We start from the raw sequence: 16,824 nt of genomic DNA, 5'->3' as shown, positions 1-16,824 counted from the left end.
CAGAGAAAGAAGTGTGGTGGTGTCTGGCGTGCGCATGGGAGAATTCTTAGTAGTGCTTTATAGAATGAGACGTTTTTGTCTTGCGGAGCTTTCTCTGGCACTCTCCTACACTGAGCAGTATCTGAGTAACTAAAGTTGTCCTAGTACAGAAATACGAGTGTGAGAAATAAAGATACTGTGCTGCGTCAGGCTTTGAGCCAGTTCGTTTTGCTCTCCTATGGAAGAGTGAAACTGTAGAAGATCTAAGGGATGGCCCAGAAAAACTGAGTGTGGCTTTCAGGGTTGTTGGTGGCTACACCAGGTTAGAGTAGAACGTGGCATGCACAGCACCTTCCACTTGCTTCCGTCAATGATTTTCCAGCGCTCTGACTGATGAAGTGGGTGATTTTGTTTGTGATTATGCCCTACGTAGGTCCCAGTGCTGAGGATGCAGTCAGTTTGCACAGCACGGGATAATGCTTGTGATATCAAAAATATGTTTAGATACTTCATGTATTCTAATCCCGTAGCTCTCTCCAGAGCTCTTTTTAGTTCAGTGTTTTGGCCTTTCGTTCAGTCAAATAAGTATTTGCTTAAAGCAATTTAAATTAATAGAAATAACAGAACAGATTCTTTCTAATTCGAAGGATTAGTTCCTTTTGGTTTGGTCAGACTAATCATAGGTGGAAATCAGATGGTGCCTGAGCTGACTGGCCAGTATTATGTTAATTACTAGTGTATCGTTTGTTTGATTGTTTTTGGCAAGCCACCATAATTTGATTGTGTGTATCTTCCATTTATTATCAAAGGTTTCTGCATTTTTTTTAACTTGATGGAGATTCCATTATTTCTTGTCTTCTTGCCCCAGTTCATCCCCAGAGGCGTAATGAGTTCATAAAAATATAATGTGGCTACAGGATATTAATGGCAATCTTGTTCCAGTTCATCACCCCACTCACAGATCTCCAGGCTGGTTTATCACTAAGGCTGGGATAGTTTTTAGAGAGCTCTACTTTCTCGCTGCTGAAAATAGCCATTCCTGTTCAGCAGAAAGTGGATCTGTGCTTTGTGAAGACTGATGTAATTGAACAGAATTTTGGAGAAATGAAGATGGATTGGTTTCTAGCTGTATTGAAAGTACCATCTGAAATGAGCTGTGCAGGAGCTTGTTCGTATTCAGGTGACCTATGCAAGGGCTTAGGGCTTATAATGAGGGGTTTTTTTGTTTGTTTTAATCTACTGTAGGGATGCAAAGATTTCCCGTCTGCTGCTTCAAGCTCAGTATCCAGTGGTTGCTGTGGACAACTATATGCCTGTGATAGATGTTTTTACTGGCAGTAAAAGTGGAAGCTTGAAGGTCATTTTGGCTATGGGGTCAGCAGATCAAATAGTGGAACTGCAAAGGCTGAAGAACGAAGAAGGAATGGTACCTCCCATCGCGCAGCGTCCTGCTCACTCTCTGGACCCTCCTCCTACAAAGCCCACAATGGTACTGTTCAATAAACTCCTGTCCTTGCTGTTAGGAACACTGGAAAAGGATTTTAGCTGTGGCTTCATTAATAGACCAGTTTCCAATCTCTGCCATAGCCAATTTTGTTGTAGATGATCATGTTCTGTGCAAAAGTACAGTGTATTATCTGTACTTTTTTATTACCATGCTTTCTCTCACCAGTCTTGACATTATCCCTCTTTTTACTGTCCTGCATATTCACTGTTCTATCTATATAACAAGTGCAGTTAAAAAAAAAAAAAAAATCCAGAAAATTGTAATCCTTACAGCTTTATTCTGTACCACGCAGATTTTGCTGCCAAGTTTGAATTAGTTGTGTATGAGCTTTCAAGTTTCTTATGTGCTCTGTTCCTGACTTTTGCAGAATAAGAATTTGCTATCAGGCTTTGTGTTTTCTGTGAGTTTAGATAGAAAATTGCAGACAGTAGTGCTTAACCCCTTGTCTCAGGCTTCTCAGAATCTCATGTTCCCAATCCTCTTGTATGCAGTTTCCTAGGAAGTGTTCCTTTCTATGTAGGTTTCCTTTTTTTTATTAGCAGTTAGGTAGAGAAGGGGAAGAACTGATGGAGCACGTGTTTGAGATCCGTGTGGAAAGTGTGAAAGGACTCACTCCCTTACAGTCCACAGTTTGGGGAGAAGCTGACTGCTACATACAGTACCATTTCCCAGTGCAAGAGGCTAGCTATGGTGCATCACAAGGAACTGAACAGCACGAGGATGGTAAGTTTATTTGTGATAATAACTTATTTAGAGCATTGCTTCAGTTAAACATTGTTTAGTAATGTTCTCTCTGCTTAAGTAAAACGGTCTGAGCTTCCATAATGCAGCCAGTGCTTGCTTTCCTCAGAAGATGAGCATAGAGCTGCATTTGGGCTAGGTCAATAAATGAAAAGCCTGCTTCAACAGAGGCAAGTGGCAAAGTTCCCAGTAAAATAGGTATCTGGTTCTTAATCTATTCACATGATACCTTTTTGTTAAAGATCCTAATGTGGTTCACAGACTGATCCTGCAAAGACGTAAGAACGGATTCACAGGAAACGCTAGGAGTGTGTGCAGTTAAACTGAATGAAGGCTTTACATACACAAGCGTTGGGAGATGCTCTTTCTCCTGGCTACATTGGAATAAAACTGGCTATCTTAATTCATTGGAAGTATGAAGGAGTATTTAAATAACAACAGTTTTAGAAAAGGACTTTGAGTACTTTGAATTGCTAATGTGTATTTCCTCTGAAAAATAACACTACTGGTAGCACTGTTCCATAGCAACTGCTGTGGATTATGTCAGCTTCCAGCCACATTTAACAGTAGCTTTTTTAGCTTGTGGACCACAAATTCATGGAACCATGTGAATTGCTTATAAAAGATTTGTGAAGCATAATTTAGAAGAGCAAGCCTTTTGTCGGCAAGCTTTAACTTACAGTAAATTAACTCCCCTGTTTCCAGGCAGGACTCCCCAGCACTTGTGTCTGGGTTAGCTTGCCCAAAACTAGTTCAAGTGTCAGAAGCATCACTGTATGCCCTGTTTATAAATTACATATGTGAATGTCTTCGCCTTCTCTCCTTGGATGTGAATTCAGGACCGACTATTTAACCAACTCGATTGACTTGTAGGTATCAAGCTAAAGGCTTTTCGTACAGCAACTACGTTGTGCGTCCCTGATCCCATCTTTCATGATGAGCATCATCATTCCGTGTTGGTTCCTGCCGATGTCCCAGTCCAGAGGCTCCTGGTCAGTGCATTTATGACACCTGGAATGTCTGGAGGAGGAATTCAATTTGAAGTCTGGTGCAGGTACAGAATAATCCTGTTTTTTGTAGGTGTCACAGCAATACAGATAGAGGTATATCTAGTATGGAAAATATCTCTGATTACAGGATTGATATTTAATAATAAGGGGAAAACTAGTGAGCTCATCAGCGTTTGGGCCTTTTTTCCCCCAAAAGAGCCAATTACCCTTTTCTTGTTATGACTTAGTTAGCAAATATCTACTCTCAGTTTTATTTCCTCCATTTTATCAGTATAGTGATCTAAAAGTAATATTTAACAGTATGATTTTATTGTTTTTTTCCTACTACAAGTCACCAGTTTCAGAAGAACAGACTGTAAATTGTTTGCATATTGTCTGGTTATTTATTTCTCATGTTCTTCCTGGATCATTAAAGGATCTTAGCTTATGTTTGCTCTTATTTGTACAATGTTTTATGCTATAGATAAGATGAGGTTATCTCATCACTAAGCTCATATCATAGTTTCTTTGCCGACTGAAGCTAATTACTGGTAATGGAAAGTAGAGACTGCAAAGACAGGCAACTGTCTTAGAAAAGTGTATTTATAATCTGTTCATACTACAGTAAATGAAGCAAGCTATTTAAAATTCACAAGTTCACATGGGAATTATTATATACTGGGTATGTTTACATTAGTGTTAGTAACACCCAGAGCAGCTGAAGTTACCAATTGTTAGTACCTGCGATTTAAAAACCATGCTTTAGTTCAGCTTCCTGAAGAATATTGGATTTCAGTTTGATCTTGGAGTAGCCACTCACTGATAGCAGCTGGTGAATTTAGGCTCTTCTGAGTCAAAGGAACAAATTGGTAAGCCGTAAGCCTTTTAAGAACACGATAAACATCCTCCTGCCTGTTTGCTGTGTTTGAGATAGGGAACAGCTTACCAACAAATCCTTGTAACTGGGAAGGTGTTTTTATACTGACGGATAGGTCCAAAATCTTGCTGTGATACTATCAGCATCTTGAATTACTCCTAGAATCTTGTGGGAGCATAGTATGAAACAAGGCATTATATTCCAAGATGTTGGGACTACTATCCAGGATTTGAATCATCAGTTAAAATTTAGGATTTGCCCCAAAACAAAAAGGGAAGCAGCACTCAGTATCACTACTACATTACTTAGTCATTGCTACTGAAAACACAGTGGGTATCTTTCTCCTCATCTACCTGTTATTCATTAGATAGAATGCCAAAACTGGCCTGAAGCTTAGTCTGAAGCCCAGCAGCACAGTAGAAAAACTGTCTGGAGTTATTATTTACACTCACAAACTGGTAACACAAAAATGTTCTGCAAGTGACATTTGTATTTATTAATGGAAATTGAGAGTGAAGAATATTTGGTGCCAGATCCTCCTCTTGTTTTGCTTTGGGATGCCAGTTGTTGGTTGAGACACTGATTAGCTACCTGATTTGCTATGACTAATGCAAAAGTACATTTGTGGTGTTACCTACTCAGGAGCTTGTATTCTTTTTTCTTCTGTGGGAATTTGCTTACTTGAGTTTGTTCGTCAGCTCCCAGGAGACTAACAACTAGTGTTTGAAGACATCCGAATTAAAATCGACTTGTGTTCAGTCTTGAGAGAAGTTATGATCATTTTGTCATCATCAAAACACCACGATTGATGCTGCTTTATTTGTGTCTTACCAGGTATTATTATCCAAATGTCAGAGACCAGATGGTTGCCAAAGGGACCTTGCCTTTGTCACGGCTGTGTGCCATGGTGACTATGCAGCATCGTGAAGAAATAGGGATACAGACCTTTAATCTTCCATTGGTCTCAAGGACTGATTCCTCAGAGGAATTTCAATTGCGATCATTGGGTAAGGAGGGCTTGTGGTTTCACTTCGTATGTAAAAGTGAAAGTCTGTGTATTCACTGACAAGGGGAATAAAAATATATATCTGTGTTAGTAACTTATACCAACTGTGCGTGCTTTTTGTACCAGCTTTCACTGTCACCACCGTATCAAGCTAAGAATCAACGACTGAACACAAGCAACCTGAAACAGCATCGCAGAGGCTTAGCAGTAAAATGCAAGAATTAAAGACAGGTTCTTGGAAAAAGTGGCCAAAAGGAAAACCAGGGAAAAGCTGAGACAGGAGAGAGAGTTCAGTGTATTTCATTTACGTTGTAATAATTAGCTGCTTGCAGCAGAAGAAAATCTGTCTCTGATGATTTTGTCACTTCAGTACTATAAAAATGATGTTTTGAAATTCTACAGTAGTGTGTTTAAAAACTGGCAACAAATGTACACATGAGGACGCGGCTGGGTTAAACAGACCGTCCTAGTCCTAGGATATCATGAATTTGGCAAAGAAAATGAGCTGTTAAGACCTTCTGATCTGATTTCCTGTAGGACATGATCATTAAAATTTCCTTCTCTGCTTCCTACATTACGCCATAATATCTGGCTGAAGTAAGAGCATCTTGCAGAAATGGTCAGTCTCGATAGTCTTTATTTCCCAGCTGTGCATCTGTGTTTTTCATATGGATTTTTTTTTGCATTAATAGAGTAAGTTTTGTATTGCAACTTATAACAAAAGTACTGATTATATTGGACATAGCTTTATAAAAAGCTTACCATTTCTTTCCTTTTTTTTTTTTTTATTTAATCTAGGGTTGCTTGATGTGAGCGTGAGATACCGATGTTCCATGAAAACAGCAGCAGGAATAATAAGAGCTCAAGCTATTTCTCTTTCTGTACAGATCCACAGAGCAGCTGGTTTGCAAGCAGCAGCCAGGTAAAGTCTAATTGTAAAATGAGGATTTCTCTCTCAAAATAGCCTTATCTGGAGACGGCAGGCTGAAGCATTAGAGCAAATTGTAACTGGCCAATTTTCTGTCTGTAGGGATCTAGATTCAAACTGGGTTCTGAGGAAAAGAGAAACCAACTAAAAAGAACATCAGTGGTTATTTTTGTCCTTTAAGCTGCAGCACTGTGTAGTGGCATTCATTCTGCAAAAGGCTGAAGACTGCAGGACAGGGAGTGAAGTAGTTTAGATTTGCGATGCATTAACAAAATTAAAAGTACTAAAAGTGAGGGAAGACATCATGCAGTGTTGTTACAACGTGCATAATTCTAGCCATACTTTTGATTCCTCAGCCTTTTGATCAGTATTACCTTCTTTCATATTTTTCTGTATTGCATTTGGGTGTTATTGATGCTATTTAAAGGTTATTTGAGGTTAGTTTTCTTGAGTTTCACTGTGGGAATATGGATAAACTGACTGAAAAAAATGAAACATCCTTTTTCTCTGGAAGGCTACTGTAAGTGCATAGTATCACATGAGCTTAGTTTCAATATGCAATTTTCAAGAATTAGTTAAGAAAGGGTAGAAGAGGAGGAGTCACTTCCGTAAGGGCAGGATGGCTCTTGTCATTCTAGTACTATGCCCACTGACCTTTCCTGGGTGTCAGTTGATCTGTCTTAATTCAAGTAGGCTCTATAATATGAAGATCACTCCCATATGATGTGCTGAGAAGTTAAGAAAGTGGAATGAATTGCAAATCCTGATTTTATTATTTATTTATTTATTTATTTATTTTAGTGTATGGTCTGAATAATACCAGGTCTGTTTTGGTTGTGAATGATTCCATCTGCAAATTTCACCTCCTTTTATTTATCAGTACTGGTGTATAAAAATAATATGACTTTTCTATGCACTTCTATGTTAGGCAAAACCCAGGAATATAGATTGAATCCACTTTGTTTGTCTCATATTTTCACCATGAAGACTTAAAACCTTTGCTTTATTTGCATTGATTCCAAGTTTTATTGTACATTATATTCATTCTTCTCTTTGTTTTCTTTTCCCTTCTTAAATGAAGAGCTGTTGCAGAAAAGAACCCTTCCCTTCAGTACTATGCAGGTGTGGGAGTTAATACCTATGTCTCTGTGCACCTCTCTTTCCTACCGGAGAGGGAGAGACGTAACACGCGAGCTGTGGCTCATAGTTTCTGCCCAGAGTTCAAGGACCACATAGAGTTCCCGTGTAACCTCATCATTCAGAAAAGTAGCGGGGAAGCCTCTTCTTTGGGGGAACTCTTGCAGTCTGCCAGTGTCATCTTCTCTATCTATCATCAGAGCATCAAGTCAGGTAAGCAAGACGAGTGATTCCAACGACCAAATGATGTTGCTATTTTAGATAATGATCGAAGTCTAATGATAAAGACTCCAGATGATCTTTTAAATGAGGAGATAATACAATTAGTAGTAATAATGCCTTGACTCCTGGAACACCCTGCTTTTATATGTGTGCACCTTATTGCCCCAACTTTATGGAAGGGAGTAATGAAGATTCAGAAAAAAGATTGCTTAAGATCCTCCAGTGAACGTATGACGGGAAGGCAGATGTGTACTGTGATAGTTGGGTTTCATACTTCAGTCTCCTGCTCTAATCACTAGTACCTTTTGAAATCCCCAGAATTTTACTCTATGAAACACTGAGGGTTTAATGAACCATCAGTTTATCCATACATCTTCCAGAATTTTCACTGGTGATATTCTCAAGGTAAGCAATGTTGTAGTGTCCCTTAACGTTGTCTGACCCTGACTAGCTTGAAATAAGAGGTCGCAGCCTAGGCTGGGAAGTTCTTCTATTTATTCTTCATTACTATTTCGTTTATTTTTATTCTGTCTTTTTTTTTTTCTTTGTGAAGGAGAAAAGTCAGGAGTGGCAAGTTGTTAGAGTAACTGAGTAGTAATACATACCACCAGCTTTCTACTGGTTACTTAACATACATTTGTGGAAATATTCCCTAAAAGCTTCTCCAGATTCAGCAAGGATGGAGCACGTGTCCTGTAATGAACGTGCACTGGTATGCACTGGCAATACTTACAGGCAGATTGTGTTCACGCTCCTGTTTCTCACTGATTTGGGCCCGATAGATCATGGACCATTTGTTTTGACTTTTGTCCTTTTTCCATGGGTTAAAAGTTTTTTGACTGTGGCGGCTGAACTATCTAATGTGATGCAGCTTTCTCTAGAAACACTGCTAAATCTTGCATTCTGGTTTGCTCTTTGCAATTTTTTTTTATTTTCCAGGCACTGACACATTAGCAGCACAGACATCAAGAGATTGTCTCCTTGGGACAGTCACAGTTCCAACCAGAGACCTGCTGAGAAGAAGATCAGGTAATGTGGCAGTTACACTACCAACATTATGTGTAGATGTTCTTGTAAGTAATTGCTTAAAACAATTTTGATTCTCATTTTTTTTTTAGACCAAAGTTCTCTCAGATATTGCATATATCTGTATTAAAAATCCTACATTAGAAAATTCATATAATGGAAGCTGTTTGAAGGTCAGCTTTCAGGATGTTGGATGTGTAACAATAGCTGAACTGTATGATTAATATATTTTGTATGCTAATGTAGGTCTTCCAGAAATTACAAGAGAGCAGCCAGTTATTAAGAGTAAGGCACTGTGTAGGTGGCCCTGTAAACTGCTGTTTATTTTCTACTTTATGATTGAAAGTCCAAGAGTTTTAGAGTTTGGTTTAGGACCAGTGATTGCTTTTGAGAGGACAAATCTGGAAACAAAGGCTTGGATAAGTTAAAAAGCAGTTAGATTAACCTTTTTTTTTCTTTAACTAAATGTAAAATACCACTTACGTATAGGCTTAGTTTGCAATTGTTATATCTTGTAATAATGATATTTTCATTATCATCTTGTTCATTTCTACTTTAATGTCATTATAGTTTTAGTGTTCATTTTCTCCAACTGTGAAATTTTCCATTTATTTTTAATGGAAAGAGAGGAGGAAAAATCTGAGAATCCTTAATTTTATAATTGGAGATTCATAGGATATGGTTTGATTGTAAAATAAGAATCATTAATGAAGTGGAAAGTAAATGGTTTGGGAACTGGAACTACTTGTGAGGTTTTCTGAGGTCTAACAACCTGCTGCTTTTTCAAGTTAGAAACAATTTGACAAATTCCAAACTTTCATTTCCATATAGTGGTCCAGGACTAATGGCCAAAGCATGACAAATTCTTTCCTGACATTTTCCAGAAGGTAGGATAAGGCTAATTATGATCTCTTCTCCTGAAGGTATTACAGGCTGGTACCCAGTTACCCTCTCTGAGGACTTAGTGCCTTCTCGTTGCACAGACATCATGCAGACTGTTGTGGGAGGACTGGAGCTTTCTGTAACTTTTGCTCACCACGATGATAGAGAGCGTGTTTTGGAGGCTGCTAAGCTTTTAGGCTGGTACAGTGAGGAGAACCACAAAGACAGTATGGATGATAGTGACGATAGTGACGAATGGGAGCAGAGTGAGAATCCAGCAATCGTGACTATTTCTACCCCAAGAGTGTGGCTGCCAGTCCACTGTGTGCTGCTTGCAGGCCAGACACATCTGCATGAAAGTACTTATTGCTACCTCAGGTATAAGCTGTATAATCAGGAAGCCATGTGGACTTTGCTTAGGAAACCAAAACTGAGTGATGACAAAAAGAACATTACAGTGAACTTTAAGAAACCAAACAGGATGAATCTCAGAAGGAGCCAAGGGCTGCATTGGTTCTTCAGAGAGGAGAAGTTAGAAATCCAGGTGTGGTGGGCATATGGTAAAGAGAATGATGTGGAAAGACCACTTGATACAGATCGTCTTATTGGATCTGCCTACGTCGACCTCACAGTGTTAGCAGAGAGGTCAAGGAAAACACTAAGTGTTAGCGGTAAGTTCCTAAAGAACGTTCCCTTATTTCATTCCTCTAGTGATGTTTTTATTTGCTTAACTTGTCTAGTCAGCTTAAGCAAAACGTTTATAGCTTTGTTTTGCCCTGTACAGACTCAATTGTCCCCTCCTCTCCTTGAAGACGAGCAGAGGTAACATGTTTGCTTCTCCAAGTTCAAAACTTAGCAAGTTAAATGGGTGAAAAGTTAGCCTGAGTGGATTGATAAAGAATGTTTCTTCAGAATTACGGATTTTGCCCCAATGATTAGGCATCATAATAGAGTGAAAAGGAGCCGTGAGTAAAAATAATGCCTCACAAGAAGGCTCAATGCCTGTAGTCAGAGCAAAGGACTACACACTCACAGCATCTTGGAAACTTCCAACCTCTTCAGTTACTTATGCTTTTATCACGTATGCGTTGACCAGCTTAGCCACCAGCTGGTAGGCTGATCTACCAATAGGTCATTAGCTCCTCTTTGGAGTATACCCAGACACAGTGGGTGGGGAAACACACACACACACACACACACACACACACACACACACACACACACACACACACACACACACACACACACACACACACACTTCAAGTGCATGCACACACACACACAATTATATGCATATAAATTTTTATAAACATATATTTCCCATATATGTGTATAAAATTGTGCAGAAGTACCATTTCCAACACTCACAAGAAGCTGATGTGCTATAAAACAGCAGTTTGAACTTCTAGTGGGAGAATAAAGGTGTAGCATTTGGGACGTTGCTCACTCTTTCTGCCTTTACAAGCTGATGCTCCTAATAATGGTAATACCTTGCACAGAAATTATATTGAAAATCAAAATTCATTCTGCTTGTCTGATATGTGAGATCTTTGCTGTGATAAATTGTAGCAGCTTTTTCCAAGGTCCTGTTTTTCCTTTGGCTCGTTTAGCTGGTTGGCTCTGAATTCTCTTGCAGGGGTTTATCCGCTGTTCAGATGCAATGCTGCAAACCTAGCAGGAGCTGCTGTACGTGTTCATGTTGCGCTTTCTTCCACTTATGCTACCCTGACCAGCAGACTTCGCTGTGCTGAGGAAAGCAGTAGTGAAGATGAAGCCACAGAGAAGGCATCGGATGTGAACCAACAGCGCTCTGAAAATCAGAATCAGAAATTGGATATTGTAAATTCAGAAGTCATTAAAGAGAAACCATCTGAAGAAGACTTGGTGTCTCTGGAAAACACAGTTGCTATGACTATCCTTGTGGAAAGAGCAATGCATCTAAGTTTAAAAGGTAAAAAAACGTTTTTTCTGGTGTCTGCTTATGACAGGTACTTCAAGGAGTAATTTAAAAACAGCAAACCCAGAAATTTTCATCAAATTTATTCAAACACAATGAATGAGGTGGGTTTTGAGCTTGGCTTTGCAGTGTTGCAGCTGTAAGATCATTGCATAAGTACAGGGGAAGCAGGAAGTAAAACTATCCAGTCTATTTTCATTTCTTTATTATTTTCATTAATAAAGATAAACACCACTACAGATGACAGCTGAATTCTGAAGTTAAGTGTTATCTTAATAACTTAACCCCAAGATACTCATATCTCAGACTCTTGCAAATTCTACATTTTTAGCATGTAATCCATTTGTAAAGCTGGCTTACTTGTGTTATCTAGAGACTGCCAGACACGATGGTGAGGAAGGGCGATGTAAGGACAGAGCAGTCTGAACTCACCCAGGCTTGACACCGTCGGTTTCCTCCTCTCTAGAGTGAAAATTACAGTTAAGTGCCTGCTCAGTGTGCTGAGGGTCACCAAAGAATTGGTCGTCACTTTTAAACTTATTGTAAACATACTAAAATATTCCTCCCTAGCAAGATGATGCTTGGTGCTTGTTGTATAGTAATGTAACACGTTTAGTGTGTAATTTTTTTTTAGAACCTTTTATTTTCCCTCAAGTTGCAATCTGTAAATGGATCTATTTTGTTAGAGTTAAACCCCTTAAAACATAACATCTTAAGTGCTCCATCCCTCACCCTGGCTGCTGCTGAGTGCTGTATGACTTGAACACTTTGTGTTTGCTCAGCATTTGGAGTGATCAGATCTTGTGTGGGCCATGGCACGCTACCTAAATACAAATATGAATGGGGGACTGACTTGGGTGAGATTCTGGAAATGTCTTTGTTCAGGTCAACTGTTTCATGGTCTAGGAGCTTTGATGGAAAAGAGTACTCAGTGTTTTCTGGTGTGATACTTAGAGCACAACTAAGAGTCAAATAGAAGCTGTGATTTAAGTACCACTAATTCTGGTACATACTGAGCACCACAGATGGCTTTTTTTATTAGCTATGAATCTGTAATCTTCTGGAGTTCATAGTCTTTGGTTTTGGAAACATGATGCAACATTATTTGCATCTGCAATGTTTTCGGTGCAATAAAGAAGGTTTCCTTTGTTCTTGTGTGCTTCTGCACAATTTCCATCTTCAATCAACTTCTCTTTTCTTTGGATTCTCAAATGTAACTGAGAGGCTACTGATACACTGGAAAAGATGCTATATAAGCTTGTTTCAAAAAGAATTTGCATTCGTCACAGTAACAATTACATTACTGTATTACAGATAAAAATGTTAGAATACATTTCCAGTCCAGTACGTTATGGGCAACAAACTTATGCAAGTTTGGAAGAACTACTTAAGATACACAATTTTCGAGAATAGGGTAAAGATGCAAAATGATTCCCAAAATCTCTTGATATTTCTTGCGGCTTTAAGTCATCTTTCCTGCGTGAGAAGTCTTTTCTTTTTCTGCATCTTCCAAAAAATACAAAGAAGCAGCCTAAATTTCATCATGTTGGAAAGGAGTGAAATTACTTCCATGTGAAGTTCTTCAAAATGCAAAAGGTTAACACAGCCATCAGGACAGAATACCTCTGATCCACACAACACTATGCAGCAGGTGCCCTAGCCATAAAGCTTTTATTTTTTATTGCCCACTTCATGAAGCATCAGGTTACACAGCTCAACTCCTTCTTTCACCTCATCCTTAAAGCATTGCTTTTATAAAGTGGAAACTAATTCTTCAATGCAACTCCTTTGCAGAGTCAGACATTAGAAGTTGCTAAGCTACAAAGCTTTTTACTTAGCTTTGATCATGGCCAATTTCTCTTACTAGATCCAACAATTCTGCCTGTTATAGGCATTTTTCTTTCCTACAAGAAAAGCAAGCTAGGACTTGAGAAATGCTCGTTTTGCCTTTGACTACAAAGACTGATTTTTACATCTGCCTTTATGTTCAAGAGACAGTGAGCTAGTCCAGACAAGTCTTACTTGTTTCTCTAAACTGAGCACACATGACCCACATCTGCATTTGAATTGCCGTGTCCACAGACTTATCAAACTGAGAAGAGTTTTTTGAATGCATGTTTTAAACTAAAGTCATTGTATGCATTTAAAAAACAAAACACAACCACTCATGAGTTCTCAGAAAAATTCTGAAGATCAAGGGATAAAGCAGCAGTAACACAAGAAGCCGCTGCAAATCAATCACATTTGATCATATCTCACAGAGAATCAGACTTCAGGAGAAAAGAGAATTTTTAGTTAAATCCATTTCGGACTTGTCCATTTTGATCACTGTTTCTGTCCAACAAGATCTTAGAAAAGTCCAAAGCCACGTGTTGCACCCTTGGAAAGCAGAGAGGAAGGAGTAATCTGTAGCAGCAATGGATGAACAGTATTTGATTGCAAAGTCTGACCTGGTTTTCTTTTTGGCTAAATCCAGGTCTCCTAGCAGTCTTTGCCAGCTGGAAATCCACCATCTCAGCAGCTCCACGAACAGTCAAATGCTCCTACAGCTTTACAAGTCATGACACACTGCAGCAAGTTAATCTCACTAATGTGAACATAACTAAGAGGGTCCATGCCTGAGGAAGGGTCACATACAGAGGGAAATAGCAGAGAGGTAGGAATCCTCCAATTCGCTCTCTACTTTTCCTGAGAGCATTTGCACAGCCCTGACCCCTCTGGAGGTGCTAAGCTTCCCCTTCCTTCTTAGGCTATAATTCAGTGCAGATGATTTATATAATTTCTGCAGCTTTCATTCAGCTCTTTCTAATCCATAACATCCAGTATTTAGTGAATGTCCAGCTCTATCCCTTAATATGACCTTGCGTTTCTTGATTACAAATTATCTTCCTCCAATTTCAAACATACCCAATTAAGTCAGACAAGTTAATTTGTCGTCTGTTTTCTCACAAGCCTTCTCACAGGTTATTTCAGGACGAATGAGGGGAGAGTGTTTGCGTTTCTGGCCCTGATCTGTTTATACAAGATGTCTTGCAAAGCTTTCACTGACGCATCGTAGGGTGAATGCCGTTCCTGGTTGCTTAGCTTAGTAATCACAAAGGTCCAGTTTGTGCATAGATTAAAAACGGTATTTCTTGAAGCTGCCTGAAAAGGACTTCAGCAAAGCCTTGCTGCAGCCCTACTGTGCATAGCTCCCTGGTCAGGTACTGGACTAGGACAGGAGGACAACTGCATTTTTCCCTGCTCTCTCTATAATAAAAACTTTGATGTTTTGGCCAGAACATTAAAGTCTCACCTACACTAGACTTTCTTCCCTCAAATTTCCCACTTGTGCAGTGGCAGAGCCAGTGAGAACACAAATGCCCATGAAACAGAAATGGTAACCAGTATTTTACTGTCCATGGAGACTATCCCTGCTCAAAGCACAATTCCCCAGGAGAATATTGAAGGCTGCGACAATTATCTGTAGCATAAACTCCCACTTCTTTAATGGGTCTGATGGCCAACTGGAAAACTTAGGAGGGAAACCATCAAGGACTGGAAATAAAAGTGTAAATAATGCCTTTTTTTTCCTTTGTAGTCAAATCTTTTCACACTGAATGAGGATACTTGCTCCTACCTTGAACGGATATTAAGATTGTCTAAATACTTCAGTCTTTGTAAGATGATCTAATAGATACTATTAAAAAAAATTTACTAATCCTTGGGTATCTTTAGCACTGGAAGCGTGTTTTCTTATTCAATCAACGTAGGAAGTTGTTCAGATCAGTAATCCCGGAGTGTATTTAGTTAGCAATCAATAGAAGACCCCAGCAGAAGTTTGCAAATCGTGACTATACAGTCCTAATAGCTCTTCTGAATCACTGTCCAAGCAAAGCCATACATCAGCACTCTGCGCTTTTCTCCTCTCATGGCAGTAGCAGTAAGTTAAATCTGAAGTGATCTTATTCCCCAACAAACCAGCTGTTAAGTCAAACCAGCTTTTTTAACACTGGATATTCTGTATATTTAAAAGCTAGGGTTGACAGCCACTTTAGCCTGGCACAGAAGGTAGATCAAGCACTGGTGTAGGGACCCAGGGACCTAGCTTTTATTCTTAGCTCTGTCTTTGGTGGCTTGGATGATCTTAGGCAGGTAGCTTCTCCATGCTCCAGTTTCCACTCTGTATAAGGTTTGTATGATAGTCTCCCCCAGTGTAAATGTAAGGCATTTTCAGCTCTACCAATGAATCACAGGATCACAAGAGTATGAAGAGTATTTCCTACATGATGGATTCCTATATTAAGTATTTATTTTTAATTGCTAATGTGCCTTTAGAAAAATAATTATTAGTATACTATTTAGTCTTTGTACAATTCTCTATTTAATTCTGTCTAATTTTAGGGAGTCCTTTAACAGAACGTGGAGTAACAGCACCTAGTAGCTATGTATCATTTGCCGTTGCTGATGCAGATGCTCCGGTAACCACTTCGGTAGTAGAAAATACAGACTCACCAGTGTGGGACTTTCAGCAACAAGCAAGGTAAGTGATGTAGATTTGCGCAGACGTACTTGCAGAGCCTTTGGGTCCGACAACCAATGGCTCAGTGTGAAAAGAACGTATTCAGTGAGGGGTGCCTTTCTGCTCACTGGTTTACACCTCTACTGTTTTTTTTGGTTTTATCAGCTCATAAACTTAGACCCAATTTCATCCAGAAGCTTCAGCTTTTGATCAGCAAACTTTAAGAGACACTCCTTTGAAGAGCCATCTTGTTCAGCTCCTCTTAGCTGAAAATCCTTTTTTTTTTTTTTTTTCCCCCTGTGGTTCACAATCTCCATATTCTTAAATTTGGAAGATAGTGTTTGAGGAAGCTTGATTTTGAAGCTAACATGAAGAAGGGCGGTTTGACCTGCACTAAACTTCTGTCTGCACTGTGTTTTGGCTCACCTTGAGTCCCTAAGTTTTCCTCTTCTGTAGATTCCCCCCCTGGAAGAAGGGGCTGACGGTAACTAAAGGACTCTAGGGAAGATTAATTTATACTTGTTCCAGTTTATTGGCTTTTTCCGTACATTTTGCTTTGTTCCATCCTTAGAAGTATGCCATGATTCAGGACCAATGCCCTAAAGTGGGATTCACCTACTCTGACTTTAGATATCTGAAAGTTAGATGTCTTGAGTCTGAGCTGTTCACCCTGAGCGTCCTCTGTGGTCACTGGAGAGAAACAGGCCTCCTCTACTGAGTGAGTCACTTGACTTGTGTTAGATTCCTGTCTTCAGACAGGACAAATCATTCCCTGAGGATGCCTGTTTCTCTCTAGGAGTATAAAGACAGTACAGAGGATGTAGCTCAGATTTGGATATCTGAGCCTAAGTTAGGGCAGATGAATCGACCACTCCAAGGTATCCCAGCAGATCAAGTCATAAACTGTAATATTCTGTAACAAACCTGTATTTGCAGTCCTGAGGCTCTTCCAGTATTTCAGTACCAGCTTTTTAAATTAATTCCAAAACAGTAGCCAAAGGTGCTTTCTAAACTAGGTGGAACAAGTGTGATACAGGCAACAAGAAGGCATACTTGGTGTTTTATTTTGTCA

General features: G+C 39.3%; 1 protein-coding gene across 4 annotated transcripts in view; it reads left to right on the top strand.

The window, feature by feature from the left end:
• Positions 1–16,824, top strand: part of C2CD3 (C2 domain containing 3 centriole elongation regulator) — a 50,653-nt gene that overhangs the window by 15,434 nt on the left and 18,395 nt on the right. For 3 of the 4 annotated variants that reach the window (XR_009957340.1, XM_062567477.1, XM_062567476.1), the window contains exons 16-25: positions 1,225–1,468; positions 2,026–2,209; positions 3,101–3,281; positions 4,928–5,100; positions 5,898–6,021; positions 7,109–7,377; positions 8,326–8,415; positions 9,336–9,965; positions 10,931–11,245; positions 15,635–15,773. Coding sequence is in view for 3 of the 4 variants with exons in the window: in XM_062567477.1 (XP_062423461.1) it covers positions 1,225–1,468; positions 2,026–2,209; positions 3,101–3,281; positions 4,928–5,100; positions 5,898–6,021; positions 7,109–7,377; positions 8,326–8,415; positions 9,336–9,965; positions 10,931–11,245; positions 15,635–15,773 (2,349 nt within the window). In the remaining variant the exon portion in view is untranslated. The remainder of the gene's footprint in view (positions 1–1,224; positions 1,469–2,025; positions 2,210–3,100; positions 3,282–4,927; positions 5,101–5,897; positions 6,022–7,108; positions 7,378–8,325; positions 8,416–9,335; positions 9,966–10,930; positions 11,246–15,634; positions 15,774–16,824) is intronic. The other variant, XM_062567478.1, reaches the window with a different exon arrangement.

This window comes from Rhea pennata, chromosome 1 (assembly GCF_028389875.1).
Source record: "Rhea pennata isolate bPtePen1 chromosome 1, bPtePen1.pri, whole genome shotgun sequence".
Lineage (NCBI taxonomy): Eukaryota > Metazoa > Chordata > Aves > Rheiformes > Rheidae > Rhea > Rhea pennata.
The sequence above is the reverse complement of the archived record's forward strand: the minus strand, read 5'-3'. Positions and strand labels throughout refer to the sequence as shown.